Consider the following 15,957-nt stretch of genomic DNA (forward strand, 5'->3'; position numbering starts at 1 on the left):
TGTTGGAAGAAGTGAGCCACTGTCAGGGTGGGCTTTGAGGTCTCCTATGCTCAAGCTATGCCAGTGTGGTACAGAGTCTCTCTCTGTTGCCTGTGGATCAAGATGTAGATCTCTCGGCTCTTGCAGCACCATGTCTGCCTGCATGCTGCCATGCTTCCTACATGACAATATAGTGAACCTCTGAACTTGTAAGCCAGCCCCAATTAAATGTTGTCCTTTATAGGAGTTGCTGTGGTCATCATGTTACTTCCAGCACTAGTGGTATTTGTGATTAAGTTGGGTGCCTGGCTGTAAAATGATTTGCTTGATGTTTTCGTGTAGTTTAGTGATTCTTCTAAAGGCAATTTCAAGCTGGTATAAGATAGCACACAGGGAGGGGAACACGGGAGGACTGGGAACTCAAGGCCAGAGTGGAATCTATGAGACCCAACCTCAAAACCGAAGCCAGAGCACCCAAACAATAAAAGTGTGTGTGTGTGGGGGGGGGGGGGGGCTCCAAAGATATAAAAAAATGTTTAAGCTGTATCAGTTAAAATAAATACTCAGCTTCCTAAGTTACTGCACATACTTATCTTCCCAGAATGTAGATAAGTCATCGGACCTTTTTCACATAATGATTCACTTTATTGTAAGTATTTTGGAACAAAAACTGACTCAGAAAAAGAAATACCAAAATATTTTCTTTAAATTGCCTAAAGAGATTTGCAAATCTTTATATTATTAAAGTCTGTATTTTATAAATGAAACCAATTCCATGAAAGGCATGGTACTGTGATATAAATAGCAAGTCAGAGGTACAACCAGGGACAGAGGCTGTGTTTCCTCTTCTACCACAAATTTGTTCCAGGACCAACCTACTACCCCTATCTAAGATTTAAGATGCATAATAGGAAAAATGGTTTCTCTTTTTCAAAACAATTTAGAAATCACCTTCTAAATCCACAGAAACATCCTTTACTTGGTAATCCATTAATTCAAATTTCATGTGTCAAATCTAAATGCTATTAAAATGAAAGCAAACATGTGCAGACTTAACAATTCACTTATTCAAATGAATATAGAAATAGAATTACTGGGAATTTTGACTTGATAATAAAACATGAGTAGTTAAACAGCTTACAAAATTTCAGTAGAGTCTGGAGACAGCTTAAAGTTAGAACCCCTACTTAGCATACAAAGCCCTGGGCTTGATCTCCAGCTACACATACACACATGTTGTAGGATATTTAACCAAATTTGAACCCTGAGATTGTGTAATTTACTAAAAAGCCCTATTTTTAGTTCTGGTGTGGCTCAGCCCTTAGTACACACCTTTAATTCTTCTGGCTGGAATACAGACATGGCCTTAGCATACACCTTTAGTCATAAATAATGAAAGTTAGTTTGTAGAAGGAGGCACCCATGTTTGAAAGTGATGTCTAATTGAGTGGCAGACAAAGTTATGAATCAGAGAAACATTTGATAGAATAGGATATGCAGAACTCTCATGAGAGAAGAAAGGGAAACTACTTACCAGAACAGTGTGGTGAGGAAGAAGCAGCCAGGCGGTTTTACCAGGAAAGTTTTACAGAAACAGGTTGAAGAAAGAACAAGCTAGACACAGGTAAAGATAGAATGAGCTAGAAAATGAAGGGCCAGAAGGTTAGAACATATTGCCAAAGTTAATATGAGGTCAAACAGAGCAATTCAGGAGAGACTCAGAGTGAGAAGCCTGATTAAATCAGCTTGGAGAGGAGTTTGAGCCAGAAAAGCTGAGTTGACTCAGCCAGCCAGAGGTCAGAAAGAACTCGGAAGGGGTGAGCTTATTCAGCAGTGAGTCTCAGAGGCTGAAGACATTCTAGGCCTAGATAAGATTGTACGGAAGCTAAACGCTTAGGATAGCAGCCAAAGGCTGTAAGCCTCCGAGACAACAATAAAAGTTGCATTTACACACCACACCACACTCTCAATTCAAATCACCATATAAAAAGTCTAAATGTCCATTCTTTGGGGGTGGGTAAATCAGTGTAGTTTTGGAATGTCAGAGATGACCATCATTTATAAACATTTTTGATCAGACATTGTTTCACTCTCTAAAACATGCACTCAAAATTCACAGTAGATTCTTGTTTTTTAATGGACCATTATTTCAGGGTCCGTTTTATATGTGTGTGTGTATGCAACATTTACTTATTTTTTAAATGTACATACCAAATGTTCCTTTTCCTTTTTTGGTTTCTCAAGACAGAGTTTCTCTGAGTAGTCCTGGCTGTCTTAGAACTTACTATGTAGACCAGGATGGCCTGAAACACATAGAGAGCTGCCTCTGCCCTAAGTGCTGAGATTAAAGGCATGTGCCACCACCACCCGGCAAGTTTTCTATCTTAATCATTATGGAACTAAAACTTTATACTAGAATGTATGTGTCTTAGTCAGGGTTTCTATTCCTGCACAAACACCATGACCAAGAAGCAAGTAGGGGAGGAAAGGGTTTATTCAGCTTACACTTCCACATTGCTGTTCATCACCAAAGGAAGTCAGGACTGGAACTCAAGCAGGTCAGGAAGCAGGAGCTGATGCAGAGGTCATGGAGGGATGTTACTGGCTTGCTTTCCCTAGCTTGCTCAGCTTGCTTTTAGAACCCAAGACTTCCAGCCCAGGGATGGCACCACCCACAATGGGCCTTCCCACCTTTGATCACTAATTGAGAAAAAAATGCCTTACAGCTGGATCTCATGGAGTCATTTCCTCAAGGGAGGCTCCTTTCTCTGTGATAACTCTAGCTTGTGTCAAATTGACACACAAAACCAGCCAGTACAGTATGTCTTTGGTACTGCTAGGATCTGTGTATTTGCGTATGGAGGCCAGAGGTTGAGGCACATCACTTTCTATGAGGACAGTAAAGTGAAATTATTAGAACTGCTATTTAGAATATTCCAAATGGTATTCTATAACTGCATATAATTTTGTTTCTGATATTTTAGTCTTAGCAAACAAACTACATCAACAAAACCCCAACTTCAATTAAATATGAATGTTCTTTCCTTTAATTTTTCTAGTAAACTAATTTTAAACATTTTTTTTCTTTTGACTTTAAAACAGTTTCATTTCACAGCCCTGGCTGGCTGTAAACCAGTCTTCCTCGTGCTGGGATAGTAGCTGTGTGCTCTATGCCTGATCTAAGGAAGGTTAATGAGACAACAATTTTTTTGAGACAAACTACGATTTTTATAAAGCATAGCCGGTGAATTAAAATACACAGTGACATATGGCTAAAGTGTGGCTAGATTTAAATGAGATCTTTTTTAAAAGATTTATTTATAATATGTAGGTGCACTGTAGCTGTCTTCAGACACTCCAGAAGAGGGTGTCAGATCTTGTTACAGATGGTTGTGAGCTACCATGTAGTTGCTGGAATTTGAACTCCAGACCTTTGGAAGAGCAGTCAGTGCTCTTAACCACTGAGCCATCTCTCCATCCTCAATTTAACTGAGATTAATTTTCCTGTATCAGTATGAAACTACATTAAGTGAACTTCAAAATATGAGTAATTGTGTGAGAATATCAGTGTCCCAGGCAACTAAGTATCAGAGGAAAGTACTTTGTATAGATTACTTAAAACTCTAGAATAAAACCTGTATTTCTGAAATAACATACTTAAAATCCGATAATGAATTCCAATGAAGAATATATCTTAAAAGTTAAAATGATAACATTTATCCAGTATACAAATTATTATTTACACAAGGCTTAACAAAAGCCCGCCAGCATCAGCTAATCCCAGGGAGCCCCCACTGCTTACAGGCCCTCGTGTCTATTCAAGAGTTTCCCCAGATCTAATTCACTTATACAAGTTGCCAGCGCTGCTCTCTTCCACTGGTGTGACTCCATTCAACTATGTGTCTGTGCAACCTTCGACTTTCACTTCTGCCCAAATCCAGTTGCAGTTTCAAAAAGCTCTTCCGCTGAAAAACAATCTGAACTATGACTTGATCTATCAGTTTCAACCAGTTCACCGTTTTCTTCGTTGGTATCGACAGGATCAAAAAGTTCAGGTGTAAAACACTCAGAGTCATCATCCACTTCTGTTTCAGCAGCTTTGTTTGAGCTGGGACACTTGGCTTCTTCAGTTCCTGGCGACAATTCAGTATCCGGGAGTAGGTCTTTCTCACAGCAGAACACCTGTTTGGAATAATTCGTAGCAGGAGTAGCTTCAATCTTCACTGGTGAAATTATGACTTCTGACTGAAGGCAAGGTCCCAGTGATGTGTCTGCTGTTTCGTTTGAGGGCACACAGTTACCTGTGAGTGGCAAAGCAGTTTTATTGAAAGTGGAAGAACCAGGGGCACGGTTCTTTGATGACTTGAGTACTGGTGTGCAATTTTTTACTTTACTATTGAAATGCCGTCTTAGAGAATTAAAGATAGGCCAGTTGACTGGCTCTGTTTGCTTTCCAAAAGTTGGGCTTGAAGATCGGGAAATCTCATTTTTTTCTGTTTTCATTGTCTGAAGAGACTCTCCTCTTAGTCCTGGATCACCTAAGAATACAAAATTTTAAATTGTCAACTCTGTGCTGCTGCTATTATAATAGTAACAGTAACTATTATTTTAAGTGTATTTATTTCATTTTATTTTTGTTTGAGACAGGCTCACTATGTAGTCCTGGCCATCCTAGAACTTGCTTTGTAGACAAGGCTGGTCTCAAACTCAGAGATCCACCTGTTCCTGCCTCCTAAGTGCTGGGATTAAAGGCATGAACGCACCACCACCGCCAGGCCCAAGGTGTTTTTTATTAGAAATATTTTTAAATAGCAATAGTTCAATACCTACCACCACTTTCATCTTAGAATTTAAAGGAGAGAATGTTAACCCTGAAGAGAACAGTGGCTCTCCAGTCTTTCCTGTCCTGAGTTATAATGCTATTTGCAAATGATCATATAAACACAATGGAGACCACAACGCTGCACAAGAAGAGGAAGGATAAAAAGAGGAAGATGACCCAGTGAAGAATGGGAAAGCTCTTCAGTGTAGAGCAATGCCTTAGCGTGTGCCAGACCTCAGCACTGAAGGAGGGAAGAGAAAAAGGACAAATCTGCCTCAAAAATCCACTCATTAGTGACCAAGAAAATCTGCCCAAGGGTAACCTTCTTAGTTAAAAAAATAAGGGCACTGATACTTGTGAAGTTATGTGTGCTATTTGTCAAATTACAGAGCTGGTCAGCATGCAAGACTAGAAGTGGACCCTAGGTTTCCAGACCACCACTGTAATAGCCTTGAAGTCACTCTGATACTTATTTAAAGGCACATAGCACAGATTATTTGAATAGGTATGTTAAGCTACATTGATACACAAATTAAAATTATATCCATATATGGCAGGTTTTGATTTTGCTGTTGTTGTTGTTACAAGTCAGATAGCAAATATTTTAGGCTTTGTGGTCCATATTATGTCTGCTTCAACTATTAAAGTAGGTTATTCTAGAATTAAAATACAATTACTTAACTTTGTTAGTTTTTTTTTTTTTTTTATGTAAAAGCAAATGAATAGTTGCACTAAGCTTCAAACACAACACAAGCCAACAGGATGGGCCAGGGTTCATCAACCCCTGGTACAGACCATGATTTCTAATGCTTTGTAACATTATTTTTTCCTTTTTTTTTTTTTTTTTACATTTTATTGGATATTTTGTTTTTTTACATTTCAAATACTATCCCCTTTCTCCATTTCCCCCACAGAAACCCTCTATCCCCCCCCACCCCGTCCTCCTGCCCCACCCCACCTACTCACTCCCGCCTCCCCGCCCTCAAATTCCCCTACACTAGGGCATCAAGCCTTCATGGAACCAAGGCCTCTTCTCCTATTGATGCCCAACAAGGCCATCCTCTGCTACATATACAGCTGGAGCCATGGGTCCCTCTATGTGTACTCTTTGGTTGGTGGTTTAGACCCTAGGAGCTCTGGTTGGTTGATATTGTTGTTCTTCCTATGGGATTGCAAACTCGTTTAGCTCTTTCAGTCCTTTCTCTAACTTCTCCCTCCATTGGGACTATGTGCTCAGTTCAATGGATGGCTGTAAGCATCTGCCTCTGTATATGTCAGGCTCTGGCAGAGCTTCTCAGGAGACAACTACATCAGGCTCCTGTCAGCATGCACCTCTTGGCCTCTACGATAGTGTCTGGATTTGGTGACTGTATATGGGAAGGATCCCCAAGTGGGGCAGTCTCTGGATGGCCTTTCCTTCAGTTTCTGCTCCACACTTTGTTGTCTAATTGCTCTGGCTAGGACTTCGAGTACTATATTGAATTGGTAGGGAGAGAGTGGGCAGCCTTGTCTAGTCCCTGATTTTAGTGAGATGCTTCAAGTTTCTCTCCATTTAGTCAGTTTGCCTACTGGTTTGTTGTATATTACTTTTTCTGTGTTTAGGTGTGGGCTTTGAATTCCTGATCTTTCCAAGACTTTAACCATGAAGGGGTGTTGAATTTTGTCAAATGCTTTCTCGCATCTAATGAGATGATCATGTGTTGTTGTTTTTTTTCTTTGAGTTTGTTTATATAGTGGATTACATTGATGGATTTCCGTATATTGAACCATCCTGGCATTCCTGGGATAAAGCCTACTTAATCACGATGGATGATTGTTTTGATGTGCTTTTGGATTCAGTTTGTGAGAATTTTATTGAGTATTTTTGCATTGATATTCATAAGGGAAATTGGTCTGAAGTTATCTTTCTTTGTTGGGTCTTTGTGCGGTTTAGGTACAGGTGTAATTGTGGCTTCATAGAATGAACTGGGTAGTGTTCCTTCTGTTTCTATGTTGTGGAATAGTTTGAAGAGAATTGTTATTAGGTCTTCTTTGAAGGTCTGATAGAATTCTGCATTAAAACCATCTGGTCCTGGGCTTTTTATGGTTGGGAGACTTTTAATGACTGTGGCTATTTCTCTAGGGGTTATGGGACTGTTTAGATGGTTTAGAGCTCAGAGGGACAAGTAGGTGGGATATCCACTTTTCTATTATAACTTAAAGGGTTAAGTGGTGTTGACAATCTCACTAGATAAGTGGCAAAGCCAATGGAAACCACAAAAATATACTTTGGTATCCTAAAAAAAAAAATCTGTTCTCATTCAAGCATACCTAGTATTACTTTGTGAACACTTCATGTCATAAACCCATATATTTCAGGAAATTAATGTGCACCTAAGCCATTATCATTTCACTGTTACATAATAGAAGATTTTTCTGTCTACTGTAAATGGGCAGAATTCAACATACTTTTCTTCCTTCTGGAAACACCGTGGCTTGCTACTGAGGGGCTTTTAGTAGCCACCTGGGGACACTGAAGCTCCTGGACACACACTTCTGCTTCTTCTGTCGAGTTTTCTGGTGACTGATGACTTGATTCTGACACACTTGTAAAAGTGCTATCCTCCAAACAGGCCACTTCCAGAGTAGGCTCATTGTCTTTTGTACATTTTTCGTCTTTTTTGGATCTATTAGTAACTTTCTGGTGTCTTCTGGAGAACTCGGTCAGCGACTCCAGGGCACTTGCAAAGCTTGAGTGGTGCTGAATCTGCTGCCTCACCCATTTAGAAAGTCCTGAAACAGCAGGTCCAAGGGGGACACTCGTTACTCAGTTACCAAAACATTCATGTAGTAAAGACGAACTTTACCTTTTCTAGTGAAACAACCTCATTTGCATTTCAACATATGGAATAGCTTCCAATCTTTTGATATGATATTTTTCATGCACAAGAGTTATGAAGGGATTATAGCCTGATAAATAAATCATTAGTTTCAAAGTATTGAAAGTTGAAAATGCAGGCAGTGTTCGTAAGCCACAGTCGGAGCTTAACCACACAGTGCACTGCAGAGCACCAGCTGTTTGCTGCTGTGATCAAGGGACACACGGCGACCTGCAGCTCATTGCTGGTGCTGGCATCTCAGGACACACTGATCACCAGCCAGAAAAAGGGCTAACCGCTCTGAAGTGCCCTTACTTCTGAATGTGTGTTATTTTCACAGTACTGCAAAGCTGAATCACTGTAGATTGGGAATTGTCTGTACTGCTCAGGTGAGGACAGCTGGGGAACATGACACATTTAGTCCTATCAGAACTGGGTCGGCAATATGACTCTGTATAAGTTCTGTGCAAGCCCGGTAGCCTGAGTTCAACCCCTGGAACCCATGTAAGGACAGAAAAGAACCGACTCTACCAAGTTGTGCCCTGGCATCCACACATGTAGCATGGCACCCTCACTAACACTACACCATTCATGCTCCTAAACAGTAATGATGAGCAGAATAAAAGTTCAAACCCCTCAAATTCTGCCTATCAATACCATGCAGGGTAAGCAGTTGTAAGTAACACAACTTTCCATGTCATCTATCAAAATTTGGTTTCTTTTCTAGAAATGAATTCCAGATGCCAGTCTCAAAGCTTATTTTTTGTTTGTTTGTTTGGTTTTTTCTTCTTTTTTTGTCCTTTCTTCTACTCACTCCTTAAACTACTGTGGAAGTGAAGAAGCAACACTGTCCTGGAAAAATCATGTCTATGTACACTGTTATTTATTTACCCAATAGTGAATGAAAGAGATATGACTTGATCAGGGATGTTATAATGGTATCTATAAGATATAGAGTGAACCATATTAAGAGCTTAAGGTGTTTTGTAGTGTGGTTAGTTTTACACCAAAATAAAAATTATTTGGATTAAAAAAAATGCCCAGATTATCATAAAATAAATGTTCCTTGGATAATGCTAAAAAAAAAGGCACTGCCTTTTTAACAATTAGGCTTCTAAAATCTATCTGTCTGTCTGTCTGTCTGTCTATTCACATGTGCTATTCACATGTGCTATACACATGTGCTATACACATGTGAATGTGGCTAGTGTGCTCATGAAGGTCCAAGGCGGTTGGGTTTTTGAAACAAGGTCTCTCCTCACTGAACCTTGAGGTCACAGTTTTGGCTACATTGGTTAGCCAAGCAAGTCCCCAAGATCTGCTCATCCCCTTCCCTGCTCTGTCTCACAACTGTGCACAACTGAAGCTGGCTTTTACACGTGTGCTGAGAATCCGCACCCTCGCTCCACAGGCTTGAACAGCAAGCATGTTATCCACTGAGCCATCTCCCTGGCCCTGCAACAAATTGCTTAAAACGTCACCATGGGTTTATAAACTTCAGAAAGATAAAACAAGGCCCCATGTAACCTAAATTACTATATTGTAATCTCAAGTATATTTCTTTTTTTAAAAATTATTTATTTATGTACATGAGTGCTCTGCCCTCCTGTATGTCTGAAAGACAGAACAGGGAGGGCATCAGATCCCATTACAGATGGTTCTGAGCCACCATGTGGGTGCTGGGATTTGAACTCAGGACCTCTGGAAGAGCAACCAGTGCTCTTAACCGCTGAGCCATCTCTCTAGTCCTTATGTGTATTTGTGTTCTTAGAACAGAATTTTTCTGAGTTATCTATTTATGAAAACTGAATTTAAACAAAATTTGCCATTAAATTTATTTATCATGTTAATATTACTAAACTATGAAAACACTTTATAATTTATGAATGTCTAAAAAAGAAATTAAAATAATCTAGAAATTGGGAAAGATTTGATTCTAAAACATTAACAAATCTGAGCTATGAAATAAAAATGCGAGTATTTTTAAAAAAGCATTCACATTAACTTTATTTTGAAAAAATGATATAAAATGAAAATGTGAAATTCTCTGAAACTGGAAAATTTTAGTACTATAGTTTCTTCATTTTGACCTTTTTATAATCAAAGACAGTCTTTTCAGCACAAGCTAGCTTTGCTGGTCTCTGAACACTTGCAGAGTCTGAGCTCCACCTACTGACTAAGCACGAGTACTTTGTGTTTCTCTTCTTATGCTTAGTCTGAGGTGCTGCTTTGGTTAAGACACAAAACAGGAGGGAAAAAAAACCCTAAAAGCACCACAGCTCCGACAACAGCGCGTTTCTGACGTCGACTGAAAGACTGTCACAGCTGGATGAAAACCATGGGCATGGAATATCGGTTAAGTAACACCCGCTTCTCTGCCCGTATGCTCTGTATCTCCCTCTAGGAAATACTTGCTCTGATTAACATGAACTTCATTTCCTGTGTATGGTATATGTGTGTGCACAACTGCATGTATGACTATATATGTGGACACTGGAGATTGTTCTCCATTTTATGTTTTTGAGACAGGGTCTCTCCCTGAATCAAAAGCTTCCCAGTTTGGTTATCTCGCATGGCCATCAAGCGCTAGGCTGTAGCAATCTGCCTGCCTCTTTCCCTGCAGCACAGAAGTTTCAGAAGTGTCCCCTGCATCAGGCTTTTATGTGGGTGCTGGAGACTTAAACTCTGGTGCTAAAGTGCATTACAAGCACTTACCAACTGAGCTATCTCCCTAGCCTCTAAGTCAACTTCTGAATAATGGAACATATTTAAAGAAACAAGCAAATAAATATAATAGAAAACTTGGAAAAAAATCAATCAAGAAACCAAAAGAGATGTACTTACATAAATGAAAAAATTTAGAATTTTTTGAACAATTCATTTTTGAGGAAGAATCTTTTCTTTGACAATGGTAAACAAAATATTGCTACATTAAATTATATATCACATTTTATAAGCTGAAAAATAATAATTGGTTTAATAGTTGATGACTCTAAAAGTTCAAAGATTAGTCTTCCAGTTAGTGGGAATTATACATGTTTGATCTCGTGATTCAATGCTCACTCCAACTATTAATCTTTAAAAATGAAGCTATAGAGGTCTGGAGAGACGGCTCAGTCAATACAGTGCTTCCTGACAAATGCAGAGACCTGAATGTGGTCCTCAGAACTCATATAACAAAGCTGGAAGTGATGGCACACACTTGTAATTCCAGTGCTGGGGACGTGGAAACAGGCAGATCCCTGGCACGCGGTGGCTGGCTAGTCTAGCCTGATGAGCAAGCCCCGGGCCAGTGAAAGAAATCCTATTTCAAAATCAAGCTGATGGCTTCTGAGAAACCACAGCTGAGGCATGTGCATTTGTATCCCCATACACATGTGCATTTGTATCCCCATGTACATGCACCTACTCACGCACGCAAGTAATAAAAATAGAAGCCATAAAATACAAAAGATTTATGATGGCAGAACAGGAAACCCCAGATCCCACGTTCCTCCTATGGATTCAATAATTCATGGACTAAATCCCTTTATGAGAAATCCAGAAACAAGTTAAAAAGTTCTGGAACCCAGGCTAGTGCAAAACCAGCTGCATCAACACAAGCAGGAAAATGTATGGAACCTTCTCACCATAGCCCCTCTCCTGGAACAGAGCCAGGAGGCTAGGAGTGACGTCCCTGGGAAGAAGACTGGACGAGCCCCAAAGTTCTGAAGCGTTTGCTTCTGTTCTGTCTTGAAATGCTGACATGAACAGGCAGACTCAGGCCTGGAGACAACTAAGAACAAAAGAGCTGACAGCAGGCGGCTGCTCCAGAACGACAGTATAGGAGACAGGCTGTCCAGCCCAGCAGTACCTCAGGAAAGAGACTGGTGTATCAGGGATGCTGGCTTTTAGAGAACTGCCTAGGACTAGATGGTCGTAGTCATTAGGGAGCACAGACAGTACATAACACAGAGGCCACTGAGAACAAAGGAGTTGGTTGGGGAGCACGCTGCTGCTTAAGAGGCCTCACAACACAAGAGGCAGACAAGCATGTACAAGAGGTTCTGATATCCAGGGAGATGAAAAGGGCTAAGAAGCCGGGCAGTGGTGGCGCACGCCTTGGATCCCAGCACTCGGGAGGCAGAGGCAGGTGGATTTCTGAGTTCAAGGCCAACCTGGTTTACAGAGTGAGTTCCAGGACAGCCAGGGCTACACAGAGAAACCCTGTCTCAAAGAAAGAAAGAAAGAAAGGAAGGAAGGAAGAGAAGAGAAGGAAGAGAAGAGAAAGAAGAGAAGAGAAGAGAAGAGAAGAGAAGAGAAGAGAAGAGAAGAGAAGAGAAGAGAAGAGAAGAGAAGAGAAGAGAAGAGAAGAGGGCTAAGAAACTAGTCATCTGATCAGGCATGCACACAGGCGAGTCCAGAGACAGTAGATCCAAACAAAAGATCCAAGGGCTACTACTAGATGCCTAGCGGGGCTGATGAGTGAAGGTCTTTCTGTGTGAAGCTGGTGGATTAAGAACTGAGAGGTGGCTGACTGTTTTTAATCAAAAGTGAAGAGACCAATACAACATTACAAAGACACATGGGCATAGCTCCATTACAGGAGCAAGCTACCCATGAAAAGGATGAGAGGAGGGAGGGAGTTAGAGAGAGCACGTGAGAATTAATCATCACAGAGACGGAGAGAGAAAAAAGCAGCAGAGGAGAGCACGTACTTCGGGACTCTTGGGAAAGGTGTAACAGTTAGAAGTCCATTTATAGCAAGATGAAAGGATCAGGAATTTGAGTCTAACAACCTTGACTTGTAAACCCATAGGTTTACAGCCAGTCTAAGCTGTGTGAAGCCCTCAAAGCAAAGCAAAGCAAAGCAAAGCAAAGCAAAGCAAAGCAAAGCAAAGCAAAGCAAAGCAAAGCAAAGCAAAGCAAAACACACGTACATGCCTTTAATGAGAACATTCTAGATGTAGAGGTAAATAGATCTCTGAGTTTGAGTCCAGCCTGGTCTACATAGTGAATTCTAGGCCAGCTTGGGCGGTAGAGTAAGAGGCTGTCTCAAAACAACAAAAACAAAACAGTTTAGTGAGGCAAAATGGCTTCGTGCTTGTAATGCCAGTACTTGGAAAGCCACGGTAGACAAACTGCCACAAGTCCAGGGCCACCTTGGAGTACACACCGAGTTCTAGGCCAGCTTGGTACACAGAGTAAGGCTCTCTCTTAAAAGGAGCAATAAAATAAAATATAATCAAATTGTCTAAGGACAAAGCAAAAGAAAACTTAAAAGCAGCATGAGAAAAGCAAGTAAGCTTCCAAAGACTGCCTCGATTTCCCAGGAGAAAGATCACAGGCTACAAGGGAAGGACATGACACATTCAAAGTGCTGGAAAGAAAAGCTCTAACCACTGACTAGCAACGCTGTATCTGACAAAACTGTCCATCAAACTGCAGGTGAGATAAAGGCCTTCCCAGATTAACAAAGGCTGAGAGAGTTCATGACTAGATCTTCTTCTTAACTGGTAAAAGAAACACAGTCGTGCATTCAAGTACAGCTTGCCAATGAAGGTAAATGTAGGTGGTTAGCAAATACCTAAGTATAGTAATGACACCTCCTCCCCCTGAACCCAGGACCCATTTATGCTAGGTAAATAGTTGACCATTGAGCTATATCCAAGCATCACAAATCACTCAATTTTGGCACAGAATCTAAAAGTATAAAAAATAATTAGTATAAAATATATAGATATATACATAATTTTAAAAGGGGGAATTTGTTCTTTCTTTCTTTCTTTCTTTCTTTCTTTCTTTCTTTCTTTCTGTCTGTCTGTCTGTCTGTCTGTGTCTATCTGTCTTGTCCTTCCTTCCTTCCTTCTTTCCTTCCTTCCCTTTTTTCCCCTTTCTCAAGACAGGATTTCTCTGTATAGCCCTGACTGTCCTGGATCTCACTCAGTAAAGTAGGCTAGCCTCAAACTCAGAGATCCTCCTGCCTCTATTTCCTGAATGCTGAAATTAAAGGCGTGCCCCACCACTGTCCATCTAAAAGGGATGATTTTCAACTTTAAAATAAACATTGGTGAAAGGGAAGTAAATTTTTGGGTTGGGGAGATGGTTCAGTGGGTAAACACACTTACCATACAACAGTGAGGAACTGAGTTTTAATTCTCAGAACCCATGTGAAAAGCAGATGAGCAATCCCTGTACTCCTACAGCAATAATGGCAGGCAGAGATAGGAGAATCCCCTGGAGTCCTTGGTCCAGCTAAACTGGTGCACACAGTGGGATAATGGAGACCTTGCTTTAAACAAGGTAGAGGTGAGAACAGATATCCCAGGGTGTACTCTAACCTCTACACATGCATGTCATGTGAGTGCCCACATTCACACAGGAACACATCACCCTCCTCCATACACACTGTACACACATACACACAAATGTTTAGTAGAGTGGCAAGTGTTGTGTAGCATTTTCCTCTGAGATAAAAACCTTCCATCTTAGAGGGAAGCTCACTAACATACAGAAATGTTCTAAAACAATGGTTCTCAACCTTCCCTTTAACATAGTTCCTAATGTTGTGGTGACCCCCAACCATAAAAATATTCTCAGTGCTATTGTTATGAATTGTAAATACCTGATGTGCAGGGTTATCTGATATTCGACCCCTGCAAAAGGGTCTTTGGACCCCCAAAGTGCCCCACAGGTTGAGGACCACTGTTTTAAAGAGAGGTAAAGCATTCCTATCTACTCTAGAAGCAGAGCTCAAAGGCTTCTGAAGTTCCCAAAACTGACTGGATATACCAGTTTCCTCCTCCTCCAAGTGTATATAAGCAGTAACAACTATTGAAAAATACTCTCAGACCAGGCAAGCTGCCTGGAAGGGGCAGAGACTGCCTGAGCTGCCCAAAGAGACAGATTCCAGCCAATCAGCTTGGAAGAGGTTCAGACCAACTGAGCCACCTGGAAAATGTATTCTGCAGTCTGTTGAGTGCCTGCAGGCTGAGCAGTGAGCCTGGTTTCCAGCCTTTGTGAACTATCACCCATGCAGGGGTGGGCTTTTGGTGAGGCAGCAGTCTTTGGGTCATTCCCACTCCTGTAAATAACCTAAGTAAACCCTGTGGCTCACTAGGTTGGGCTTTGGTAGCATCCTTACTTTGGCCTATTGTTGGCTCCCTATCTGGAGTGAGTAGATTTTTTTTTTTCCGAGTCAGGGTTTCTCTGTGTAGCTCCGGCTGTCCTGGAACTCACTCTGTAGACCAGGCTGGCCTTGAACTCAGAAATCCGCCTGCCTCTGCCTCCCAAGTGCTGGGATTAAAGGCGTGTGCCACTGTGTCTGGCTGAGTGAGTAGATTTTTGTTCATGTCTTCCTAGGAATAGTGTCACACAACAGTAGGATACATAATTAACATATAAAAAAACCATAGCTTTTCCTTATGCCAGTAACAAAATGGTTATAAGCCCTGTACACCAAGGACAGAGGTAGAAAGGCAAGAATTTCAGGCCAGCCTAAATTATATATAGTAAATTCTAGACCAGTCTGAGTTACATAGTAAGATCCTATCTCAAACAAACAAACAAGCAAACAAAAAACCCAAAATAAAATAAAGATTTCTGGTGAGGCCCAATGGTACAGCACACCTATAATCACAGCATGAGGAGGTTCAGGCAAGAGAAACTCAAGTTTAGGTCAGGCTGGGTTATATATAAGTTTCAGGCCAACTTTGGCTCCCTAAAAAGGCACTGACTCAAAAAACTGTTGGGGTTCAGGAGTCATTCCACAGACCACATGAACACTGATCTCAGTCAGACAGGGATGGTATTGAACACATACTAAACAACTGATCCACCAGGGCAACAGCTCAGGCTCAAGAGCGCAAAGGTTGTGCTGGACATTTCTCAGGGCCAGCTTATAAAGGCTAAACTGCAAAACCCACAATGAGCACAATGAGGTGCCTGGTGGTCGGCCCTGATTCAAGCTATTTTCAACATAACAGTTCATGTTGACCTTTAATTTGATGGGTCCTATGTGAAGCTTATAGTTGTAGAATTTAAGAGTAACAAACCTCAGATGGTCATATAGTCAGCATGACCCTCCTCTGAATCAAGTTATTTTTCTGCATTAATGACGGGCATATATAGAAACAATATGAAATAGCTGGTGGGCATGGAACAAAATGGCTACAGCTATGCTGGCGGTTGGTCGGGGGCACCTCAACACAAACCAAAAAGAAAGAGGTGAAAAGATGCTGAGAAAACAGGACATGCATATACAAGTGAGATTGGGGCTTTATTCTTTTCTTTTTTTTCTTTGTTTTTTCAAGACAGGTT

The 15,957-nt window shown here is 40.9% G+C and overlaps 1 protein-coding gene across 1 annotated transcript in view; it reads right to left on the minus strand.

The window, feature by feature from the left end:
• Window positions 1-607: 607 nt before the first annotated feature.
• The window catches only part of Brip1 (BRCA1 interacting protein C-terminal helicase 1), a 143,080-nt gene continuing 127,730 nt past the window's right edge, over window positions 608-15,957 (minus strand). Inside the window, exons 19-20 of the mRNA NM_178309.2 lie at window positions 7,250-7,573; window positions 608-4,517 (exon numbers count right to left, since the gene is read on the minus strand). Of these exons, the coding sequence (NP_840094.1) occupies window positions 3,901-4,517; window positions 7,250-7,573 (941 nt within the window). The 3' untranslated portion in view covers window positions 608-3,900. The remainder of the gene's footprint in view (window positions 4,518-7,249; window positions 7,574-15,957) is intronic.

Source organism: Mus musculus, chromosome 11 (genome assembly GCF_000001635.26).
Source record: "Mus musculus strain C57BL/6J chromosome 11, GRCm38.p6 C57BL/6J".
NCBI lineage: Eukaryota > Metazoa > Chordata > Mammalia > Rodentia > Muridae > Mus > Mus musculus.